The sequence below is a fragment of the Cryptomeria japonica genome, chromosome 11, assembly GCF_030272615.1.
Source record: "Cryptomeria japonica chromosome 11, Sugi_1.0, whole genome shotgun sequence".
NCBI lineage: Eukaryota > Viridiplantae > Streptophyta > Pinopsida > Cupressales > Cupressaceae > Cryptomeria > Cryptomeria japonica.
This window is the reverse complement of record NC_081415.1, coordinates 272911006-272937522: the sequence shown is the minus strand read 5'-3', so window position 1 is coordinate 272937522 and position 26517 is coordinate 272911006. Positions and strand designations below refer to the sequence as shown.

At 38.3% G+C, this 26517-nt stretch overlaps 1 protein-coding gene across 1 annotated transcript; it reads left to right on the top strand.

Annotated features, from left to right (window-relative positions):
- The first annotated feature begins 3001 nt into the window (after nucleotides 1-3001).
- Nucleotides 3002-25987, top strand: LOC131069653 (protein MAINTENANCE OF MERISTEMS-like). The gene is made up of 2 exons (XM_058005164.2): nucleotides 3002-3316; nucleotides 24647-25987. The coding sequence occupies exons 1-2, from the start codon at nucleotides 3254-3256 to the stop codon at nucleotides 25682-25684; spliced, it is 1101 nt and encodes a 366-aa protein (XP_057861147.2). The 5' UTR covers nucleotides 3002-3253; the 3' UTR covers nucleotides 25685-25987.
- The last annotated feature ends 530 nt before the right edge of the window (nucleotides 25988-26517 follow it).

The window sequence follows — 26517 nt, the reverse complement described above, 5'->3', positions numbered from 1 at the left end:
GGTGTCCAATACTTATAGTAGTGGGCAATACCATGAATAACCTTCAATCATTGTCTTAATCAAAGAGGTTTCAATCTAATGCTCATACTCCTATATCAAATAGCTAAAATAATTTTGAGTTTGATATTAAACCTACTCTCACATCAAATAGCTAAAATGATTATGTGAATTTGATACAAAATCTACTCCCACGGATACTATTCAATCTTTAGTCTCAATTGAAAAGGTTTCAACCTAAGGATTGCACTCCCATATCCAATAAGTTAAACCAAATATATAAGTTTGATATAAAACTTGTTCCCATGGAAGATACCCTTCAATACTTGGTGGCAATCGAAGAGTTTTAACCTAACACTCATGCTTCCATATCAAACAGCTAAAACAAACATGCCAATTTGATATAAAACTTGCTCTCATATCAAATAGGTAAAAAGATTATATGAATTTGATATCAAACCCTCTCTCATATCAAATAGCTAAAATGATCATATAATTTTGATATAAACTTGCTCCCATATCAAATAGCCAAAACTATTATGTGACTTTGATATAAAACTTGCTCAAATGGATACTCTTCAATCCTTCATCTCAATTCAAGATGTTTCAATCTAACATTCATGCTCTCATGTCAAATAGCTAAAACAATTATGCAAGTTTGTTATAAAACCTTATGATAGCAAAAATCCAATATTTATTTAAACATCAACTTTTATAATTAAAAACAATTAAAAAAAATATTTATTGTTTACAAAAGATAGTTGGCCTAAAAATCCTTGGCCTCCCTCATTTAGACTATAAGAATATGAGAATAAAAACATAAAATAAAAATAGATCCTCTTCAATCTTTGGTCTCAATCAAAGTGGTTTCAATGCGAGACTCATGTTCCCATTTCAAATAGCTAAAACAATAATGTGAGTTTGATATAAATTTTGCTCACATACCAAATAGCTAAAATGGTCATGCAAATTTGATATAAAACCTATTCTCATATCAGATAACTAAAATGATTGCACAAATTCATTATAAACCCTTATAAAAATTTAAAAAACTAATAAATATTTTAAAATGAACTTTTATAATAAAAAGCAACAAAATAATCCATTTTTATTTGAGTTAGATAGATGGCCTAAAAATCTCTCACCTCCTTCATTTAGACTACAAAAATATTGGAATAAGATCAAAGGCTCTTCAATCCTTGGTCTTAATATAAGTGGTTTCAATGTGAGGCTCATGCTACCATATCAAACAGCTAAAACGATCATGTGAGTTTGATATAAAACATACTTCCATATTAAATAGCTAAACGATCATGTGAATTTGATATAAAAATGACTCTCATATTAAATAGCTAAAACGATCCATTAAATTTGATGTAAGACTTATTCCCTTATAAAATTACTAAAACGATTATATGAGTTTGTTATAAAACCTTATTAAAAAATTATTCTTTAAAAATTAACTTTTATAATAAAAAACAACAATTTAAAATTAGAGAGATAAGATTTCCATAGTCCATGCTAATTTCAAATATACTCTTGGATTCAGATGTGTAGAAGTTTTTGCATCAACGTTTCGAATCACACTTTGTGATTCATCGTCGAGATGAGAGAGGTGTAGGACAAAAAATGAAGAATCATGGAGTGTGATTCAAAACATTGATGCAAAAACTTCTACACAGCTAGATCCAAAAGTATATTTGAAAACAATTTAAAATTCATTTTTATTTGAGCGAATAGTTAGCCTAGAAATCTTTCACCTCCCTCATTTAGAATAAAAAAATATGGGAATAAAAACTTAAAAAAGTCACCCTCTTCAATCTTTGGTCTCAATCAAAAGAGGTTTCAATGTGAGACTCATACTCTCATATCAAAGAACTTAAAAGATCATTGAATATAAATGATATAAAACCTATTCACATTTTAAATAACAAAAATGATTGTACATTTCATAAAAACAAAGAAAACTAACTTCGTTTTAAATGATTATAATAAAAAACAATCCCCAAAAAACCCTTGCCTCTCATATCAAATTTCTAAAATAATTTTACAAATATAATCTTCTGGAAAAAGTAGTGTGATTCCATGTTTCAAATCACTCAGAGTGATTTAATAGTAAAAGAACAACAATTTAAAATTCATTATATATTTTTGACAATTTATGGTTGGAATACTCATGTTGTTAATGGCTTGTCAATGCTACCTACCTTGGGCTGTTTGTATTAAGGGACAACACCCTTGTTTTGCTCCTTTAATTATCAAAAACAATTTAAAATTCATTTTTATTTGAGCAAGATGGTTAATCTAGAAATCTCTTGCCTAGCTCATTTAGAATTAAAAAAATATGATAACATAAACTAAAAAAATTCACTCTCTTCAATCCTTGGTCTCAATCAAACACATTTCAATGTGAGACTCATGCTCACATATCAAAAAAACTTTAATATAAATGATATAAAACCTATTTACATTTTCAATAACTAAAATGATTGTACATTTCATATAAACAAAGAAAACCAACATGATTGTACATTTCATATAAACAAAGAAAACTATACAATCATAAAGACAAAGAAAACTATACAATCATAAAGACAAAGAAGACAAAGAAAACTATACAATCATAAAGACAAAGAAAACTAACTTCTTTTAAAATGATTATAATAAAAAAGCAACCCCAAAAAAACCCTCGCCTCCCTCATTTACACTTAAAAAAACATGGAAACAACAATAAAAAACAAAAAAATCAGCCCACAGAAGATAGTGAAAATCCAGGGTTGGCGGTTGCTCACCAAACCGACAGGTGTCCGGTCCCTGTAGCAGTGGGCACTCCCTCACGACCGAAAGTCGAGGAGTCAAGTTCCTTCGTTAATGGAGCGTCGGCGCACGTTCACTCCCATTAACTGCCACGTGCCTGTGAACCCCACAACGTGTTCGCACGACAAGAATAAAATAGTCCCATTTTCTTTAAAGCAAAAGCTCAGCAGTCGCAGTCTGTGATACTTTCAACTGCTTCAGGTGCTTGCAAACCCTGGCGCAAAACCCTAGATTTTTCATTTCTTTATCCTGCGTTTCGACTTTAGCGGACACAGGATTTTCAGGCGCTTTCAGTGGACGATCCTTTAAATAATCTGCCATTATTTTATTTCCATCTCCTCGCAATTATTTACACATGGCCGCACATGTTTGCACAAACTTCTGCATCTCGTGACGCTCGAGACCATATCTTTCTAGGGTTTCATTTTCTGCTACTTTAATGGCGATGACTCACCTTCATTTTCTCCTCCTCCTGTCTTTTCGTTACCTAAAGCGAATACAGGTATTTACGGCATAAAAAAATTCATGTTTTAGGGTTTCACTTTTTTATCATTTTTGTCACAATCATTGCTGCAAATTTTACTTCAGAAGCCGCCCTGAGACCTAAAGCGAATGCAGGGATTTACAGCATAAGAAATTGATATTTTAGTGTTTTTTTTTTCAATCAATTTAGTGACAATCATTACTGCAAACTTTATTTTAGAAGCCATCCTGAAACTTAAAGCGAATACAGGGATTTACGGCATAAAAAATTGATGTTTTAGGATTTAAAAAAAAGAAAAATCATTTTTGTTACAATCATCACTGCAAATTTTATATTAGAAGCCGCCCTGAAACCTTAAAAGGGAACATGAACACTGTGTGGAGGGCGCTCAAAACAAAGGCAATCAATCATAAGATCTGGGGAGAATAATCAGGCGCAAGACTTTGAGGAATGTTGCCACCTTTTGTCACCTTTGGACCAAATTCATCGGTATTTCTCCATTCCTTTGTCATTGTTTTTTGCTATGAGAGCATCAAAGTAAGAGTGAATTGAATCAAGAGTATTTTTAATGAGAGCAAAGAACTAAGAGTGAATTGAATCACTAGTTTTTTATGTGAGAATAGAAGAAATAGTGAATGAAGAGTTTTTAATTATATCTTTGTGGATTGTATTAAGATAGTTTTTTTAGCACACCAAATAGGAGAGGTAATGGGATTCTAGGTTTGTAGGGAATACCATTGGGTTTCATAAATGAGGCCCATTGCTCCATTCCCACACGGGCACATGCACATGCATGTGATCAACACAACTTTTATCATATGTTCTCTTTAATGAGAGGGTTCATGAATGTGGCGTATCCCTATGTGAACATGGGTTCAACTCACTTTGTTCACATTGCATCCATGCTTTTAGAACATGGGAGGTTTTTAAGAAACAAGAGAGTCAAACTATGTTGGTGTTATTGCAATGTAGTTAAGAGTGATTTCATAAATAGTTGATAAATGGTATTTGTCATTTGAAAAATGCCTTGGTTTTGTGAGACCACCTAAAACAAGGAGAGGACATTGTAACTACCACTTTCAAATTTGTGTCAAATCAAACTCACTAAGAACTTATATTCTAATTAAAAGAGAGATAGTAGGTTTGACCATAGCAAGTCCGAGTACCAAGATTTTAAAAATTGAGAAGGCCCTACATTTCAAACTTGCATTCAATTCAATGGAAGAATGTCACTAAGGCTTTTTGAAGGATAGAGAAAGGATACTTACACCCATTGAGTAAAAGGAGTAAGTCTTCTTAAATTTTTGTTTTCTAGCATATATAGTTTTTTATATGTGTATGTATGTACGTATGTATATAATTGTTATATTTGTTGATATTTATAATATAAAGGTATATCTAATATCTAGATAGATGTATGTGTATATATATATATATATATATATATATATATATATATAATTGTTTTTTTAAATAGATTCGTGTAATAAATGAACTTATATATCTTATGATTTTATTATTATGTTTTTTTTGTCTATTTTAGTCTTAATTTATTCATGTCTATTTTTGTGATGTTTTTATTTCTTATCCCTAGTCATCTAGGGGAAAGGACCCAGTAGGTGTGCACCCTAACTTCGCGCTTCTCAAAATCCTACTTGGAAATTTCAAATCACTCTGATTTTTTTACAGCAGCTTACTTGGCAAGTCCCCTACTTATAACTAAGGTTTCAGGGCCACATCATCAAATATGATGCCACATCAGCATGCTTTTTGCCAAGGTGTCCAAAACAACCCCCCAAAAAAGTGAGACCAATAGGCATGCAAAAGAGACCCCAACAGTTGTGCAGCTGATATGGCATCACCTGATTGGTTACTTTTTACAATATTAGTACATTTCTTAACAACTATTGGTACATTTCCTAACAAATGTTGGTACATTTCCTAACAAATGTTGATATTTTGTGTTTCAAACAATAGGTTTTATTTGTTCAATTTTTGGAACAAAAGGTATCAACAACCCTCACAACAATTGGTACATGCTCAACTACTGGGTCCTTTCCCCTATATCTTTTTTCTTTTCTTTTTTCTGTTGTTTTGTGGGTCTTGTCTAGAGTTGCTATATATCAATTTTTTATTTTATTTAATATTTATTTTTCTATGCTCGCCCAAGTGTTTTAATTTCTCTTTACTTCATCCCCTTGTCAACTATTAGATATTGTGTCTAACCTTATGTTATCTTAATATCCCACCTTTACATTTTCTAAATCCTACCTTTAGGAAAGGGTCAATTGAGAGAAGGGGAGCTGGCTCTACAACTTGTGCTCGATTTGGCCGATTTTGCACGAGTAGAGGCCCGAGTGAAGTCGACCTTCACTGGCCCGTACTTTGCAAATTAATTGCACCCTCCCATCAAGCATGGGAAGGGGTTTGTGGGAGATTGAGGCACAGATGCACATAGCGTTTCTTTGTCGGTTGCAGTGGAAGGGCACAACAAGAGCTTTGTGCAAGCGCTCGTTGGAGAGCAAAGCGACCTGGAAGGGGCTGAGTTCGTGGTTGCTCAATCACTTGCGGATGGCGACCGAGGAGGAGGTAAGGAATCTTCCAATGCCATCTTAACTGTTATGCCTAATTCTAAAATGAACACTATTTTGCGTGATAAGAGTTCTAGGCTTAGAGACATTGTCATTTTCTTGGCAGCCCTAGACCATAATAATCTCCCCTCTAGGAATTTCATGAGCAATTGGTTGCAAAATGTTTGGGTCAATAGACTAGGGTTTCAATTTACATTCTATAGAATGATACAAAAGGGATTCTACATTATTTTTTTCAAAGAGACTAAAAGCCAGATTGAAGTTGTAAAAAAAGAATTTTGGTCTATTGGTAAAGGTTGTTTTCGGGCTATTGGGTGGTCGCCCAAGGCTAATCATGGGGAGATCCTTGCCCTATTGTGCCCTATATGCGTTACGATTAAGAACGTCCCACCTATGTTATGGAATTGGCTTCACAAGGCCCTAACATCAATCGACAATGTCATAAGGATGAATAACACCGCTTCTTTTCTTCCTCATATGAATGCGAGAGTGCTTATTTCCATTAAACCGAGAGTTGATATCTCGAATGAGGTTAGTTTTGAGCATCAATGTTTGCTTCTTATGTAATAAAGAAGGGCATATTTGTAAGAATTGCCCGATTTTGGGTAATTCCAAACAAAAGGCCCTTAATGGTAAGAAAACTCTCCCCTCGACTAACCCGGGTGATAGGGTTGGTGAAGTCTCTGATATCAATAGGCCTTTGAAGACTCTAGAGTTTGTTCCCCCATCTTCCTCTCAATGTGAAGGTGTTATGCAGCATAAAGGGGCTCTGACTAACACTATAAACTCTGGGCAAGAAATGTTTGTTAATAAGGAGAGCACTCTTTCGAAGTTGGAAACTCTTCATGCTGCGATGAAAGCAACGTCCAAAGTGTCACCACCTCCCACTCATAATAATACAAAGGAGGTCAAAAATATCAGACTCTCGAGGCTCCTTGCCCAAAAATATGTCATTGAATGTACAACAAATTATTCTTGAAAAACTTAAGAAGATGGAGGATACTAGAAAGAGGATTGAAGACAAAATCAACAACTTTGATGTTGTTGTTATCCTTACCAACCTGTTGGAAATACCTCGGATCATCCTTCCCCTATTCCTATCAGTGATTTGGACAAAGATGTTAGTGAGGGGAGGTCCAACCCCACCTTGGGTTTCAAGTCTCAGTGTCATCGTTATGTGGTGCAGGAGCACCTACCTATGAAGGCATGAACCAAGAACAAGATGATTTTCTTTTTTCCTAGAAGGAATGTAATAAGACCCTATGGGTCCTTTTTTTGTAATTCAATGCCCTAGGAGTGTGACAAGTTAGTCCATGTTTGGGTCAAATTGTCATCTAGGGTCTGGTAGAGCAAATTGAGTCAATAAGGGTCACAATGGTCTAAATTGAGGGATCACGTGACCAAAAATCTATTTGAGTCATTTTTAATGTTTTAGAATCAAACGTAATCATTTTGGGGGACTATGATAGTTTAGATTCTAAGTTGGTTGAATTATGCAAAAGTTGTCATATTGTCAATTTGTTGTCATGACAATTTTGCACTTTTTGTAAGTCACGATTCTCCAACGGTCAGTTAGTTTGAAAAATAGTTGGAGGAGGTTGTGATCATTTGGGAGATATCTTTAAAGGCCCCAAACACTGAATGATGTATGTTGGTTGATTTTGAAAGGAAATCAAAGCATCAAGAACTGTTGGAAACTCAGAAAACCGTATAATTTTTGTTGATTGCGTACTGAAGGTGGATTGGCAAGAGTGCTCATGACATAGTTCTTGTAACTAGATCATTTTACTTTTATTTATCTTTCAATGTGAAGTTTCAAAGTGATGGTTGCCCCATTCTACAAGAAAATCTCTACCGGGTAGCCTAAAACTCTTAAACCCTTATGGTTTAACTGCAATAATGGGTTTTGGCCTGTCAATCCTTAACTGAACACTCTGCCATTATAAGAGATGATAGGCCACTGTATCATATGTCAGTTCCAAAATCCATTAAGAGGATACAACAGGGCGAAGAGGATGAGGAACTAACCCTAGGTCTGGAATCTTTATGTGACAGACCGGTTTGATGAGTGCAGTGCATGAGAATTGAGTGGTAGAGCACTGGAAAATGGTTTGAATGTGGTAGAAGAGTACTTTGGAGGTTTACATAACATTTCATGGTTAGTGATGGTCACCCATTAGGAGAACCAAACCAGTTTGAGAAAGGCGTTCAGTCAAATAGGTCTAAAAGCTCTATTAGGTCTGTTAGTGCAGCATTGGTTGGAATATCTGCAAGTTGGACCGGTACCAAAAATTGAGATATTATTGAAAACTCCCAAAAAGGTATCTGAAAACATAATCTATTTTCTTAGATCCTCAAGGTGTCAAAAGTTATCAACCAATTCCTTCAAATCGAGGCCTAATATCAACTGGTTTAGTTTGTGGGCAAGTGAGTCAAAATTGATGTTCCGGTGGGTCTAAACCATGAAATCCTATTTTATTTGTGTTAAGGTGTTGTGAGAACACCCCTCCAAGGATCGTTGTATTGAATTGGTCAAGTGGGCCATTCAAACCCTAAAGCCTAGTAGTAGCTCACTCATGTATGCAAGGGTATGGGTAGTCACACAAGAACTTGAGAAATGTTAGTTGTTTGTAAATGGACATAATGGAGCCTTTGGTTTTCCAAGGTGTTGTTTGGTGTCATTGAACCATTGCTTGACTTGGTGTTGTGTAAGGATCTTTGGAATTAGGGATTACTGATTGAGTTTGTATGCCTTAGAGATTGGTTGTTGTTTCAAGGTTACCTCCTTCCAATCTGTTGCCTCCTCATCATATTGGTATCAAAGCAAGATTTTGAAGATGAATTGGGTGGTGTGGTCCTAGTGTATGTCAGAGGAAGAGATTGAAATAGGGGCTGAAAAAATGCCTCTTAAAAATATCTCACAAGATGCGATGAAGAAGTTGATTGGAGAGATGCTTGAGTCCAAGCTTGAAGAATTGAAAAATATTAAGGATAAGGAAGATGGAAGTGACATTGATGAAGACGGGGATAAAGAAGATGGGGAATCCTCTAGTCGAGTAGAGGAGATACCTGCAGATCATAGGGCATTTGTTGATGCCTTGAGGTCAGTCAATAGGGACACCATTGATGCGTTGCCTATATATAGTGGAAGTATGGAAGCAGAAGAGGTGATAGACTGGATTGAGGTATTGACCGGTCATTTTGAGTATAAAGAAATCCCTGAAGATAAGAGAGTTAATTTGGAAAAGGAAAGGTTGAAGGGGGCTGCTCTTACATGGTGGAACTATGTACAAGGGGAGAGAGTTAAGGAGGGAAAGAGTATGATAACCTCCTGGGAAAGGATGAAGGCTAAAGTCAAGACACAATTCATGCCCACTGACTATGAAGTGCATATGTACAAAAAATTACAGAACCTCAAACAAAGAGACCTTGATGTGAATGCATATACGAAGGAGTTTCATAAACTCAGTCTCAGATCAAAGAGACAAGAAGAGGAGTCAGAGAAAGTGGCTAGGTACTTGAACATCCAAGATGAGATCAACATCTTGGCACTAGATACAGTGAACAAGTATTTTCAATTGGTCCTAAGGGCAGAAGAGAAACTAAAAAGGAGGGAGCAAGGTAATAGAGGTAAAGGAGGGAGAAGTTTCAGAGGCAGAGGCAGAGGCAGTTTTGGAGGAAGATGTCCTAATCAAAGGTCTAGTGGTGAGTCTAGCCAAGGAGAGCAAGTTGGGGACTCAAGTAGCAGAGGAGGATACCGTGGGAGAAGACCTAATGGAAGAGGTGGGACAAATGGATCAGGGAGAGGATCCAAGTTCTCCAGTGTGAGATGCTATAACTGCAATTAGATGGGGCACTCGACCTACAAGTGTCCAGAGAAGGCGTCAACTTTTCATGGTGGTGAGAGGAGAACCACTTTGACTCGAGAAGATGTAAGGAGTGTGACATCTCCTAAAGTGAATTTGACATCAGAGATGGGAGAGAACCTAATGATCAAGAGGACACTGCTCAAGGAACCAATGAAGACTGATCGACCCCAAAGAAAGGCTTTGTTTAGAGTCAACTACAAGATTCAAGGTAAGGTTTATAAAGTCGACATAGATTCAGGGTCTACTAATAACATTGTATCTTTGGAAGCAGTAAACAAGTTGAACTTGGAAAGGATACCCCATAGTTGTCCGTGTAGGGTCAGTTGGTTGAACAAAGGGCAACACATACTCATCAATGAACAAGCATGGGTAGAGTTTAGTATTGGGGGGTACAAGGATAAAAATTTGTGTGACATCCTTCCAATGGATGCTTGCCATCTTTTGCTTCGCAAACCATGGCAGTTTGACAGAAAGGCTCATCATGATGGAGAAAATAATGCTTACTCTTTCCAAAAGGATGGTGTGACTTTTAGGATAGAGTCAGTGGTAGAAGCAGATCCACAACATGTAGGATCTAGTGTGATGATGGTAGGGTAAAAATAATTCCTTTATACACTAAAGGAGGAAGGTGGAGTAGGTTTTTCTTTGATTGTGAAGCCCAAGGAAGAAAGGAAGAAGGGCGTGAGTGAGGTAGGACCTAAGGAGGTCAGGGAGCTGCTAGAGAGGTACAAAGGAGTGGTTGCAGAAGACATACTAGACTCCCTGCCATCTATCAGAGATATTAGTCATTAGATTGACCTCATACCAGGAGCAATACTTCCCAACGAAGCACCATATAAAATGACACCACAACAGAATGAAGAGACAGCTAGGCAAATTCAAGAACTCCTAGATAAAGAGTTGGTGACAAAGAGCCTTAGCCATTGTGCAGTATCTATTGTTTTAGCCCCAAAGAAGGATGGGAAATGGCGGCTTTGTACTGATTCTAGGGCTATCAATAGGATAACCATCAGATATAGGTTTCCTATTCCAAGGATAGAGGACCTAATGGATTATTTATGGAGAGCTACTTATTTCTCCAAGATTGACCTCAAGAGTGGGTATCATCAGATAAGAATAAGAGAGGGAGATGAATGGAAGACTGCATTTAAAACCAATGAAGGGTTGTATGAGTGGCTTGTGATGCCTTTTGGTCTTTCAAATGCCCCTAGCACCTTTATGAGACTAATGAATGAAGTGTTGTAGGAGTTTATAGGGAAATTTGTGGTAGTCTACCTTGATGATATATTGGTGTTCAGTACAAGCAAGGAGGAGCACTTGAAACACTTGGACATAGTCTTGAAGCGACTGCAGGAGCAAAAGTTGATGATAAATTTAGAAAAGTGTGACTTCATGAAGCAGGAGTTGGTGTACTTAGGCTTTGTCATCTCTAAGGGTGACTTGAAGATGAATTCTTCCAAGGTAGAGGTTATTCTAAACTGGCCTACAACTAAGACAACCGAAGAGGTAAGAAGTTTTCATGGTTTGCCAACATTTAATAGGAAATTCATTAGAAATTATAGTTATATTTGTGCACCTATGTTAGAAACCATCAAGGGTGGTGGTAAGGTGAAGTTTGTGTGGACCAAAGAAGCAGGTAAGAATTTTGAGTGTTTAAAACAAAAAGTTGCCAAGTATCCAATCCTAGTATTGCCTGATTTCAGTAAGGTCTTCACCATTGAATGCAATGCAAGTGGATTGGCTATAGGAGCAAGTATTGAGCCAAGAGGGGAGATCGGTGGCCTTTTTCAGTGAAAAACTAAATGAAGCAAAGAGGAAGTATTCCTCGTATGATTTAGAGTTGTATGCCATGGTACAAGCTCAGAAAAAGTTGAGGCATTACTTGCTTCCTAAGGAGTTTATCGTGTATACTGACAATCATGCTCTTAGTTTTTTGAATGGACAGGAGAAGCTCAGTCATAGACATATGAAATGGGTTGAAATTCTTCAAGTATAAACCTTCATCATCAAGCACAAGAAAGGGGTAGCCAATAAGGTTGCAGATGCTCTAAGTAGGAGGGTGTTGATAGTGCAAGAAGTGCAATTTCAGAGTATGTGTGTTGAAGCACTCAAGGGATTGTATGGAAAGGACCAAGATTTCAAGGAGGTATATAAGGTATGTTGTGAGTTTGCAAATGCTTTTCTTGGAGATTTTTCTGACTACACCTTGCAAGATGGTATTTTTTTCAAGGGATGTCAGTTATGTATCCCCAGGTGTTTAATGAGGGATAATGTAGTAAAGGAGAAACACAGTGGTGGTTTAGGAGGTCACTTTGGGCTAAATAAGACTTTTGACCTAGATGAAAGATTTTACTTTTGGCCAAAGATGCAGATTGATATCATAAAGTTTGCGGAGAGTTGTATTGTGTGTCTGAGAGGAAAATGGGTCTCAAACAATGCAGGGTTGTACCAACCTTTTCCTGTAATAAGTAGACCATGGGAAAGTTTGAGTATGGACTTTGTGATGGGATTACCCAAGACAAATACCGGTCATGACACTGTGTTTGTTGTGGTAGACAGGTTAAGTAAGATGACTCACTTTATTCCTTGTAAAACAACAAATGATGCTAGCTATATTGCAGGATTTTTTTCAGAGAAATTGTTAGAATCCATGGGTTGCCTTTGAGTATTGTATCTAATCGGGCAAAAAATTTGTAGGGAATTTTTGGAGAACCCTGTGGAAATGGCTGGGTACAAATTTGTCTTTTATCTCAGCCTATCACCCTCAGACCGATGGCCAAACTGAGGTTGTGAATAGGTCATTGGGAAATCTTCTTAGGTGTTTGACAAAGGATCACAGCTGTAGTTGGGATGTGGTGATACCTTAGGCAAAGTGTTCCTATAAAGATTCAACAAACATAAATATAGGTCTAAGAACTTTTGAGATTGTGTATGGTGTTACCCCTTATTTATCCGCGTATAGCTTATTAATTAGGGGGCGTTATTTTATTAAGTATTGCAAAGCTTAAGTCTTCATCAATTTGAGTTTCGTACTCATCCGTTGAACCCTTTATAAAGTTCAAAATTCTGGTTCACAGGAAATGTGGTCTATTAAGTTCCGAGTCTTCATTAGCATAGTCGTTGAACTTGAACTTTGAACCTTTCGGGTTCAAGGTTCAAGGTTCAATCGGTCTTTTGTCTTATGTATTGCAGCTGTCCCTTTAACACCAATCCTTGTGGTCGTCTTGAACTTGAACTGTTGAACCACTCTTGGAATGGTTCAAGGTTCAAGGTTCATCTTCGCATCATTAAAATTTTCTTTTGTTTCTTTCTTCTTTGCCGCAAGTTTTGATCTTTTTGTCTTTGAACTTTGAACCAATGAACTTCTTTTTGAAATAGTTCAAGGTTCAAAGCATTGTTTCAAATCAGCCCGATGGTGTTTAGGAGATAAAGGCGGCGCGATGGGAACAAAATATTCCTCGTTTTCCGTGTTTTCAAATTGTAATTATGGAAAGCAATCATGAGAAAGCATGTCGACCGTGTGGAATTGATTCTTAATTAATGAGCATGTCAGAACTATATCAAATCATGGGAAGTTTTACACGGATAAATGAGCTAGGGCGAAGCATGGTTTGGTACTTTTTAGTGTTTTCCATCCTTAAATATGATGCTTCTCAGGTAAGAAAATCATTGTTGCTGCTGGCGAAGAGTAAGGATGCGGAAGGTAATTTAGCTCAATTTTTCCGAGGGTTACACAGTTTGATGGTGAAGACAAGTGAGTTTAATCACTAACCTCCCCTGCTCTGTTTTAGCTCTGAAATTGGTTAGTGTAATTCTTTGCCTCGGGGTTGAATGCTGTCTGATTGATGCAATTTTGAGCAAACATGAGACCAATTCTTCTGAACTTGGGTCAAACATCATGCTTAATTAGTACCCTCCCAGAATTAGATGATACAACTTTAGTTCAGGATGAGCTAGAGAATTTTCTAGAAAGGGCTAAAAATCCAAAGGCTAATTCCATGATGGAAAAGATAGTTCACAGCAGACTTGTTGAAGCCGCTGCTTTCCCAATCCCTGCCCCTTGCCCAAAATTAGTATATGCATGCATGAGCAAATATGATGCTAGTAACATGTGTATTAGGGTCAGTGATGGAGATATTTTAGTGCGGATTGACAAAGAAACAGTAATGGCTACAATTGGGATCCCTCACAAAGAACCGTACGAAGATTGGTCCATAGGAACCTCATACGCATTTTTCTTTGAGAAGAAAAGTGTTTATCAGAGTGTCATTGCTAGAAATTGGCTCCTTAAAATGCAAAAGGGAGGTTCTAGGTTACCTAAACCTTTGACAAGGGAGCATTTTATTACAGAAGTGAGGGATATTGTAATTCTTTTGAACAGGCTCAAGGGGAATTCACATGCCTTCTATTGGGAAGACTGGATGTATTTTTACATTCAGGTGTTATTATCTGGCGAGAAATACCTTGATTGGGTGCAAGTAATTGTTGAAAGATTGCATGAGGGTTTGAGTAATTCTGTTGGAATAGCTAGTTTTCATATGTCTTCCTACCTGTTTTATATTTTAGCCTACATCAGAGAATGGCCAGGATTATATCAAGAACCGTGGGTTGATGGAATGAAAGTCTATGAGTTCTATCCACACTTGCAGAGATAGAGGTATATAGAAAACTTCTTGAGATGGAGTGATGTCTTTGCAGGAAGGTTAACTTTTGAACTGCAGGGAAACATGAATAAGAGAATGTCCTCCGAAGCATTGAAATTCATTAGTACTTATGGGAGTTGTTTTATTCAATTTCCTAGGTTCACTTATATTAGAATTGGAGGATTTGAAGATGAACCTTTCAAACTGCCCAGATATACTCTTGATAGTTATGTACTCCTGGAAGTCTGCCGATAGTTAGCTCATGTTGATAAGAAATTAGGGATGAAAAGTGAGTCTAGAGCAATTTTCCCAATTGAACTTGGGTATTACAGTTGCCAAACTACCTCAGATGCATTGAATTTAGAAGTGGAACTCAAGAAAATGAAGCGGCAGCCTTATGTTGCTCGGCAGGGGTTTGACAGTAAAGGATATTCAATAAAGCACCTAAATGTTGATGTGAACTTTTCACATATACCCCAGTTGGAAGACTACTGGGAAGATTGTTGTGATGAATTTGAAGTCCGAAGAAGATTGTGGTCAAGGTTCACTTTGCGGCAAATCATTACTATGAAATTATCAATGAACATAGCAGGAGTACATGAAGAGGAGGGTGAAGATATATTGGACCTGGGGTTCAATAAAAGAATTCATAAGCAACCTATTCCTGAAATCGACTGGGATAGGAGAGAAGAAGAAAATATCCAATTGAGAACCTTTAATGTTATAAGGAGGACAGAAAAGTGGTTAGGAAGCCGTAAATCTGGAATGAAACTGACCACTACCTCAGTTGAGAAATTAGTTGAGCAACCCCATACTGCTGCACAAACACTCATTTCTTCCTTTGACATAATTGTTGATGTTGCAGGTGCTACTGATACGCAGAGTGAGAAGGTTCAAACTAAGAGGTTCAAGGAATCACTATTTGGCTCTTCATCAGTTCGAGTCACCCGTTCTAGAAATAAGAAGAAAAGTAAAGAACCTACAAGGGAAGAAGCCATCATAGTTCTTGATAGTGAAGAAGCACAATTAATTATGGATGAACCAGTAGCAGATATCCTTGCAACTCAAGATGCAGATAAACAAAAAGAACAACCTGAGGATAATCTCAATCATGTGGATACTTTGGCTATCATGGATTCATCAGACTATCAGACGCCACCAGCGAAGGAGTCTCCAAATGTTTCCAGATGGTTGGGGGCCTCGATTAGCAAGAAATGAAATGTGATTCCTATTAGCGTTCTAATAGAAGATATGGTGAGTAGATGCCTTGGAAAGACGTCTAAGTCTAAGAGGCTAAAAGCAGAGGCCATGTTGGAGGTGGATGAGAATACAGGGCATTGGGTAGCTGAAATGGCCAAACCAATTTCAGACAAAGATCCAAAAAATGCTACTGAGAAGGACTTTACTATTGAAAAGATTGATTTAGGAACTGCTTCCAGGGCTGCTGACGCGAAACATTTAGAGTCTTCCACTAAAAGGATGTTATCTAGAACATGGGAGGATGAAAAGGACAAGCAAGAACTGAAACAAGTTGTTAAATAGATGGCGGAGTACATTAATGCCATACACCATCCCAACCCGCAACCCCTGTCACAAATTTCTCTGTGTTTTGATCCTAAATCGCCAATGAACCAAAATTTGTTGGATAAGGTTCAGAGGAATCGTATGATGGCAGAAACTTTCGATGAGTGGCTTGAATCCATAATTCAACAAGGAGCAGGATACATTGCTAATCTGATCAGGGTATACGAGGATGCTGTAACTATAACTCAGGAGCTTGAAACAGAGGTGATAGCATGGGAGAAAGAAAGGAACAAATGGGTAGTGGTGTTAATTCAGATGAAAGATGTGCAAAAATATGGTGTCATGAAATTTCTCGCTGAAAAGGCGGTTAAAGATTTGGATAACAAGATATTGTACATGGCAAAAGAAAATATTGAATGGAGAAATTCAATCATTAAGCAAGGCCACGAAGAATCCATTAAGTTGTTGAAAGAATTGAAAGAACTCATTGCTGTAATGTAGAAAGACTTGAAGTGCATTGATGTATAGCTTCTCAAGGAAGACAAACAAACCATTGAGCAGACAGTGGATATGGTGGAGAATTTCAAAGGAAAGATGAACCTAGTTAAAGAATCAAAATCTTTAACCAAAGATTACTTCTCCAGAATTGCCAGAATCGAATCTATGTTGGTTGTCTGTTTTGATCACTTGGAAACACACAAAACTAAAGTTATGGAAGTATGGATAAAGAAGTCTGGAAGGAACACATCTTGCACATTGGGCTCCCACATTATCAGGTCGTTCATAACTTTTCAGTGGCTCATATGGAATGGCGAAATATACTTGGCACAACTCACCAATAGGACGAATCACAAACCGTTTCCTGTTCTATAATTATAGCTTTGTTTACGGCTCTTGGCCGTTTTAGTTAATTTCAGTTACAAACGGTTGTTTCATGAAGCTTTGTGTTTAGTTATTAGGTTGTCCTGATGACTATAAATATCAAGAATGGATGTTTTGGCGAGATCCATAAATTTTGTAAAAAATTAAGGGGGCAGACTGTTTACTTGTTAATTTTCAGTGAAATACTCCATCTTGGAATGGAATAGAACATCTAATACAACTTTTGAAACCTGTGTGTTTGAATATATAAAAGATTTCTGTTGGGATGTTTATATGTTCATGTATTAGATTCTCTTCTTTGATTTTTATCAAATATTAAGTCTGTGAATCATCTGATGAATGAAATTAACTGCAAGCATTTGAATATTCTGGTTCCCTTTGTCCTGTGAGGCATGAGTGAGTATCAATCAGAGTTCAAATGTTTTGATCACTTCATATAGGTTAATCATTATTTGAAGTTTAATGTTTTTTTTTCCAATAATCTTTGTGAGGCATTGATTTTGTGTTGACAAGTGAATGTTTAAACCTTTCCTTGCTTTCTGGTTAAAAGTGAATTATATGATAAAATTTGGTCAAAATTCTTTGAATATCATATGGGGAGGTGTACCCTTATGCAAAGGGTAAATTAACATTATTTACCCAACTGTTGGTTTTTCATTGGTTTCCTACTAGGCAAACATGAGTATTTGTTAATATATTTTGGGAAAACCAATCTGTTAACTAACATATGGTAGTCATCCAAGAGGAGTTTATGAATTGAGAGATGTGGAGGGGTTAGACAAGAGGAGTGGACATGCTGATGAATTTCCAGAGGCTATGAAAGAGGTGAACCAATGAGTCAGAGATACCTTACAATAGAACAGTCAAAAGGTTAAAGCAAGAGTGGATCAGAGAAGGAGTGATGTGCAGTATCAAGTGGGTGACATGGTCATGGTTAATCTTAGCAAGGACAGGTTGCCCACGGGAAGCCATAGCAAGTTGACGATGAGAAGGATTCGACCTTGTAAAAGTTTGGATAAATATTATCCTAATGCTTACAAAATTGAACTACCTAATGACATTGCTATTCCACCTATATTTAATGTGTTTGATCTAACATTGTATAGGAGTCCTACTACAGGAGAATGTGCAGGTGAATCTATTCAGGAAAGTGAAGAATGGATAAAGCACTTACCACCTATGGAGCCGCCTAAGATGGAGTACATTTTGGACAGCAGGGAAACAAAGAAAACAAGGCACAAGACCTATTTTAAGCACTTAGTTAAATGGCAGGGGCTTCCTAACTTAGAAGCTACCTAGATGCTGGAGGAAGATATCAAAAAACATGGTGGTGATTTGCAACTGTTTGTCTCTAAGAAGACTTGAGACAAATTTCACACGGGGAGTATGGTGCAGGAGCACCTACCTATGAAGGCATGAACCAAGGACAAGATGATTTTATATTTTCCTAGAAGGAATGTAATAAGACCCTATGGGTCCTTTTTTTTATAATTCAATGTCCTAGGAGTGTGACAAGTTTGTCCATGTTTGGGTCAAATTGTCATCTAGGGTCTGGTAGAGCAAATTGAGTGAATAAGGGTAACGATGGTCTAAATCGGGGGTTCAAGTGACCACAAGTCTATTTGAGTATTTTTTTATTTTTTAGAATAAAATGTAATCATTTTGTAGAACTATGATAGTCTAGAGTCTAAGTTGGTTGAATTATGCAAAAGTTGTCATATTGTCAATTTGTTGTCATGCTAATTTTGCACTTTTTGTAAGTCGTGATTCTCCAATGATCAGTCATTTTAAAAAATAGTTGGAGGAGGTTGTGGTCATTGGGAGATATCTTTAAAGGCCCCAAACACCGAAGGATGTATGTTGGTTCATTTTGAAAGGAAATCAAAGCATCAAGAACTGTTAGAAACTTAGAAAACTGTCTAATTTTTATTGATTGCATATTGAAGGTGGATTGGCAAGAATGTTCATGGCATAGTTTCTATAACTAGATCATTTTACCTTTGTTTTTCTTTCAGTGTGAAGTCTTGAAGCGATCGCTGCCCCATTCTACAAGCAAATCTCTACCGGGTAGCCTATAACCCTTAAACCCTTATGATTTAACTACAATAATGGGTTTTGGCCTATCAATCCTTAACTGAACACTCTTCCATTATAGAGATGCTAGGCCACTGTATCCTATGTCAATTCCAAAATCCATTAAGAGGATACAATAGGGCGAAGAGGATGAGGAACTAACCCTAGGTCTGGAATCTCTATGTGACAGACCGGTTTGATGAGTGCAGTGCGTGAGAATTGAGTGGTAGAGTATTGGAAAAGGGTTTGAATGTTGTAGAAGAGTAATTTGGAGGTTTACATAAAATTTCAAGGTCAATGATGGTCACCCATTAGGAGAACCAAACTAGTTTGTGAAAGGCAATCAATCAAATAAGTCTAAAAGCCCTATTAGGTCTCTTAGTGCAACATTGCTTGGAATATGTGCAAGTTGGGCCGGTACCAAAAATTGAGATATTGTTGAGAAATCCCAAAAGGTTACCTGAAAACATAATCTATTTTGTTAGATCTTCAGGGTGTTAAAAGTTATCACCCGATTCCTTCAAATGGAGGCCTAATAGCAATCGGTTCAGTTTGTGGACGAGTGAGTCAAAATTGATGTTTTGGTGGGTCTAAACTATAAAATCCTGTTTCATTTGTGTTAAGGTGTTGTGAGAATACCTTTCCAAGGATCAGTATATTGAATTAGACAAGTGGGCCATTCAAACCCTAAAGCCTAGTAGTAGCCCACTCATGTATGCAAGGGTGTGGGTAGTCACACAAGAACTTGAGAAGTGTTAGTTGTTTGTAAGTGGACATAGTGGAGCCTTTGGGTTTTCCAAGTTGTTGTTTGGTTTCATTGAACCATTGCTTGACTTGGTGTTGTGTAAGGATATTTGGAATTAGGGATTACCAGTTGAGTTTGTATGCCTTAGAGATTGGTTGTGTCAACGTTACCTCCTTTCGGTCTATTGCCTCATCATCATATTGGTATCACGGCAGGATTTTGACGATCCCTTTGGTGGTGTGGTCTTAGTGTATGTTAATGTTGGATATCATTAGCATATGATGAACTGACATGTTGATATGATGATAATGTATGTTGTCATTGATGTCAATAAATGTAAGAGAACCGGTATGCAGATTGAAAGAAGTTGGTGAACCGGTATGAAGATGTATGAAGAGATGTAGTAAACCGGTGTCAGGGTTTCACTAAGTGTGACTATTGGTTGGTAGTCTCAGCTCTATGGTTATTGGTTTGGCAATCTAGCTTGTGCGATGCAATCGATGATACTCTGTGATGAGTTAGCTAAGAGATGTGAATGAGATCGAGGTGCCACGTCAGCCTTGTGCGCGTGAAGGATTGAGGTATGAGAATATCAACCGCATTTGAAATCTACCTCGGGAATGATCATTCTTCTTAGTGAAATGAGAAGAGAGCATGATGGGTTACTGATTCCCATGTGTGGTGAAGAATGAACAATGCAGATTGTCTTGTGATCTATTTGAAATTGTAATGCTCTATGCAAAGTGTTTGGACGGTTGGGATTGGACCGACTATGTTGTAAACCTAAGATGCTTAGGGTTTAGGGTTTATGTTACTGACCTAACTGTTGCCTATAAGATTGATGATGTTTGTTATTGTAAAGTTGTTGGCAAATATTTTGTGTGTGTGTATCCGAGCGATGAGATACTTGATACTTGCCAGACCAGTAAGAGAGAAACTGCAGAGTGTGATTGCAGAGTAGAGGATATGAAAAGGATCTGCCTTGGCATGTAGTGTTGTTATCAGATAAGAGTTTTACCTGTTGTCTTATTGTAAAGTCTTTAACCGGACTAGGCTCCTAACAGGGCGAGCTTCAATAGAGTTCAAAACAAGCTTGTGGGTATTCATCCCCACCGTGGTTTTTCCCATTTGGGTTTCCACGTGAAAAATCTATGTGTTATGTGTTATGCATTTTTCATGTGATGTTTATGAAGTATTTGGTTGAAAGATTATGCATGCAGAGTTATTAGGTTATTTTATTTCTAGTATACCACATGCATATGTTTATGGGTGAAGTTGATGTCAAGAATTGATTGTATTTGAAGTGTTCAGACTTATCAGGTTATGGTGTCTAGTGTCTTACTGTGTTTAACCGCTATTGTTATGGTTAAGTTCAATAATGGTGATAACTAGTTGGTTTCGCTTTAGCTAGATAATTTGTTGGGAGAGTTTTTATCTGTACTAATTCACCCCCCCCCTCTCAGTATCGGTTGGGGTATCTGTTGTTCATCATTATTCATCAATTGGTAGGTCCTTGATGATACAAGCTTAACTGCTTGAGGTAAAAGATCCTACTGTAATGAGGAAGAGGGAAGGTCCTAAGTTCAATAGAGATAACTTGAAGATATGAAAGGATAGAATGAAGATTTACATCAAGAGTATGGGTGCTCAACACTGGAGCTATGTTGAGAATGCCTATGTTACTCCCACTAGCACTTTGACTGATGATCAAAAGTCATGGAAGCCCTTATCAGCAGCCTGTCAGATATTGAGTTTATTGATGTACAAGACAAAGACACACTTAAGGATGTATGGGATGCACTGGAAAACATCTATGGTGGTGATGAGAATGTAAAGAAAGCTAAGGAAGAAATCCTTAGAGGTAAATTTGAGGATATGAGGATGATTGAAGGTGAAACCATTCAGCAGTATGACATGAGGATTGTATGTGGGAAAAGTGGTTAAATAAAACTAAATATGTGAAAATATGGTTAAATACTAGTCCACACACACACACAGGACTTCTTGATGCAAGCTATGGAGTAACGTAGTGTTACTCAGCTTCCCAAGGAGGGTCCCATGGTTCTCTATCTCACAATGTCCCTCAAACCAACGTTTTTGCTCTCAGATCACTGAGCAAAATGGTTTAGGGATGGCAAATATGAGAACGAGAGATGCTTTTGATTGATTTTAGTATGAGATGGATGTTAAGCTAGGTATGATGCTAAAATACAATAATCTAGATGATAAGATGACGAGATTAGTATGAATACTATCCTAACATACTATATTTAGTCTATGATTGAACTAAAATGATAAATAAATTACTCTAGTATGCATATTCATGATTAATTCTGATCTAAAGAGAGGCTAAATGATGAGCATAAAATGATATGAAAGCTTGAAATAATTTGAGCATAAGTGTGATGCTTCAAATTTGAAAGATGATTGTTTTTAGAATGGAGGAATGAGGGCTCTATTTATAGCACAAACAGGGCAATGGATGGTCAAGATTGAATGGTTTAATCAAGGGCCAAGTTTGAAAGTTGGGGATCCATGTGCACAATTGGCACCAATGAAATGGTGACAAGTGTCAACATAGGATTGGGTTGAAAGAAGAGGTTGGAGGCATTAAAGGCCTGAGAAGACCTCATGGTTATCTAAATGCTAAGGGTCAAATCTAAGTTAGGTTTACCCAATGAATTAAGATCTAATCCAAAGATAAACCTTTGTGCAAATGTTTAAGGGATAATCAAGGTCAAAGCATTAATGACCTGATGAGACCCTTGGGTTGGGTAGAGGTTGAGTCAAAACAAATGTTTTAACCATGTGGGAGGGTTTGAAATAACCATTAATGGTTATTGGAGACTTTGGGGATTAAGTGGTTGAAGGTTGGAAGCCTTCAATGGTTTTCAAAGACTTTAAGGGTTTTGGTGGTTGAAGGTTGAAAAACCTTCAATGGTTATCCAAGACTTTGGGTCATTTGAGAAGTGACCTCCCTTTGCTTAGGGATGTGACAAAGTTTAGAGGGGGTTTAGGTTAATTAGAATTGGTTAGAAGATTCTAGAAGGGATTAGGAAGGGGTTTGGGTTTTTGCAAGTGAATGGGGAGGATAATAGGATTTAATTGAATTATTTGATTTTCATTCAATTTGTTTGTAATTAAATAAATTTGATTTATTCAATTTAGAATAACTTTTTAATTAAATTTGAATTTAATTAAAAGTGGCTAGAGGGATTTAATTGAATAAAATGATTTATTCATTAAATGGTATAGTGAATTTTATTTAAATAAATTGAGTAATTTATTTAATAAAATAGAAGAATGTGGATAATTTAATTAAATAGAGAAATGAACATAAAATATTCATTTAAGAATATGGTCATTTTTATACGTCTACATTTTGCCCCTCTTTGAAGTGACGTGTGTGCACATGTTATTTCAAAGAAAAATGATTGTTTTTGTGTTTTTATGATCAAATGCAATTTTTGTTGTGTCGTTCTTTTGATTTGCCAGTCGTGTCCCAGATTTGATGTGATGCCCCAGATTTGATATTTGATGTGATGCCTCCTCGGGAGATGAATCAATATTTTTTTATTTTTTTTTGAAATTTTTTTTTTGATTTTAAATTGATGAAGTTCGTATGATGTGTAGGATTCCGGGCTTGTAGAAAGTGTGTAAATTGATTCATTTCCTGATAAATTACAAATGTTTTGGTATAGGGGAGACCGCGACCATATTACAGGTCCAGTTGGCTAACCCTAATTTCATTTTTCTCCTATAAAAGGGGAAAAGGGCTTGATTTAAAGTCATTTGTGCTTTGTTGACTTTGAAGAAAAGATAATTTGCTCTGGAGAGAAAATGCCTATTCCCTATCACAGGCACCATTTCGAGCGCGTTCGGAGGTACCGGAGGCCAGTAGCGTGTGGACCACCAGTAAGTCAACATCTTTGACCCCTTTTGGATTTTTGGTTTTGTCATTTTTAGTTGTTTTTTGAATTTAAAAGTTCGGACAAATCGTTTTAGCGCGTCTAAGGCGCATATTAACGCATACGCAGTGCGAAGTAGCGCATTGAAGTCAATTAAGGAGTTGCGTCCGAAATTATTTTGCTAGCGCATAGGTCATTTAGGTTAGCGCGTACACGTTGAATAGCGCAGGTATTGCGTTTAGTAGCGCGGAGGAGGAACAGGGTAGCGCGTAGGACTAACCTAGCGCATAGGAGTCGCAGAAGTTCGCATGGAGCAGGGGGTTTAGCGCGTAGGTATAACCTAGTGCATAGGGCTGAAAGGGTAGCGCCTAGGCAAAGGGGTTTAGCGCGTCGATCTGTTCTAGCACATAGGACAAATTAGATAGCGCATCGTAAGAAAATAATAGTGCGTAGATAGGTTCTAGCGCATAGGGCAGATAGGTTAGCGCTTAGGAAGGGTAGATTAGCGCGTAGACATGTTCTAGCGCGTAGGGCAGATAGGTTAGCGCGTAGGACAAACAGTCTAGCACTTGGGATTGTTTTGGCACATTGGGGGTCTGTTGTAGCGCATCCAAGAAAATTATGTAGTTTTGGTCGAGTTTGAAAAATTGCGGTTTTTGTGTGTCTGTCGTGTTTTTGATGCATTTATCCAAGATGAGTATTTGTATAACTTGTTTTGATGTGCAATTTTCCAAGTTATGTATAGATATCAAGCTGTTTGTGTTGATCAGAATATGATTATTTGCGTTATCTGTTTCGAGTTCAATGTGTATAAAAGCCTGAGTTGTTTTACAAACCGATATGGGTTGGAAACTTGAGTTGTTTTACAAGCTGATATGGGTGGGAAACTTGAGTTGTTTTACAAGTTTATGTGATTGTGGTACTTGAGTTGTTTTACAAGTTTTGATATGGTTGTTGAGAACTTGAGTTGTTTTACAAGTTGATATGAAATGATAGGATTTTGAACTTTGATTGTAGATGAGCAAAATTTTTCATGTTTTTGATGTAAGTTTTATTTTGATATCTTTGTGTTGATGTGGAAACTGATATTGGATATGTTTTGTTTGTTGACAGGAGCGATTGGGTATCGTGCAGTCGAGGGAGAGATTCCCGAGACCATGGACGCTGATACCACGTCTGTCACAGGCAGACTTGGATATTATTGAGAGATGCAGATTGACCTCGCTTCTGGATATGTCGCGGTTCACTGTGAACCGGGGACTGTTGACAGCATTGGCAGAGAGGTGGCATAGCGACACGAACACCTTTCATTTTGCTGCTGGAGAGATGACCGTGACACCAGAGGACTGCTATCGTATTCTGCGCATTCCTGTGGTAGGAGCCATATTACCGTATGAGCAGACAGAGGAGGGCAGCACAGAGGCACTGCGCCGTATACTCCATGATGAGAGTGTCTGCGGCTATGAGATCCCTTGGCAGGAGTTTTTGGATTTAGACTATGCACCGCTGCCATCTGTATTGGCAGGATTCATTGGAGGATTCCTTTGTCTTGATCGCAGGTCAAAGAGATTTTCAGTAGGATGGGGGCTGGTCTTGGAGCAGATGGTGACACAGGGGCGGAGATTTGCATGGGGGTCAGCGATGTTGGCCCATCTTTTTAGGAGCTTGCATGAGGTAGTATACCTCGGTTATGGGAGTTTATCAGCAGGTGTTACCCTATTACAGGTATGGTGCTGGGAGCACATCCCAGTAGCGAGGCCATTGACAGACAGAGATAGGCCCGTAGGCGCAGCATACGCCTATGGATATAGAGGCCTAGTTGTCCAGCGTAAGCTGGGCAAACTAGAGCACTGGAGGAGAGTTTTTGATGACATAGATACGGTCATTTGGAGACCGTATACAGGTTGTGAGGTGTGGGCAGAGGATGGGATAGAGATGCCGTTCGTTTTTATGACGAGGTATCTAATTGGGAGGACTCCGTTTGTTATTGAGCGGTTTGTGGTTACTCGAGTTTTGCGGCAGTTCGGGAGGCAGCAGGGGATTCCACAGGGAGCGTGCTTGTATGCACGGCGGCAGCAGGATGTGGCCGCTTGGGGGCCGACTATTGATAGTGTCGTGGCTATAGAGGAGTTTACAGGGTTAGCTGGATAGGTCTGGGACTATGCCCCAAAGATACAGGATGCCGGGATGACAGAGGAGTTCGCTCGTTTGTTTACTGCGTGGGCAGTGGCGAGGATCTCAGATCCCGAGGAGATGAGGCCAGCATTTGATTCAGATGGAGAGGAGGGGGGAGATGATGGAGATGACAGAGACGATGGAGATGATGGAGGAGGTAGAGGAGCCAGGGGGAGGCAGGGTGGCAGAGGTGTGCAGCGGGCGGTACGGCAGGGTAGGATTGAGAGGGGGAGAGGAGGTTTGGCCATTGGAGCCGGGAGAGAGGGGAGAGTGACAGAGGTTTTGGCGGCGGTGGGGGGTGAGGAGGAGATGGTGAGACCATCTCAGAGGAGGAGGATAGATATACTCCCACCTCCAGTACCGAGGACAGGGCGAGTGGGAGGGGTTCCTCCAGCACAGGGACCATTGCGGGTTCGAGTGCTGGGTCATGTAGAGGACGCACAGATCCGGACCCTACATATTACTGTGCAGCAGCTGCAGGCACAGATTTTGACCTATCAGCGGCAGATTTCGCAGTTGACCGTTGAGAGAGATACGGAGATAGAGCGGCGGGGTCGAGCGGAGGAGGCCTTGGCGAGTGTACAGAGAGCAGCAGCGGGTGGTCCATTGAGAGACACCTTGAGAGAGCTGACATGGAGAGTACAGGAGGTCGAGTATTATAGGCGGCATTATGAGGATGCAGTACCCAGAGAGCGACATGTAGCGAGTTTTGCACAGTCGAGATCGAGTCGATCTCGAACTGCTGGGACACGATCTGAGAGCCGAGGAGTGACAGGGCCAGCGAGACAGGACCCTCCTGCAGATCCGAG

Coding starts and splice junctions, on each gene's coding strand:
- LOC131069653 (XM_058005164.2), top strand. CDS start 3,254: ATGGCGATGACTCACCTTCATTTTCTCCTCCTCCTGTCTTTTCGTTAC. Junction 3,317..24,646: donor GTTACCTAAAGCGAATACAG/GTATTTACGGCA, acceptor GTTTGTTGACAG/GAGCGATTGGGTATCGTGCA.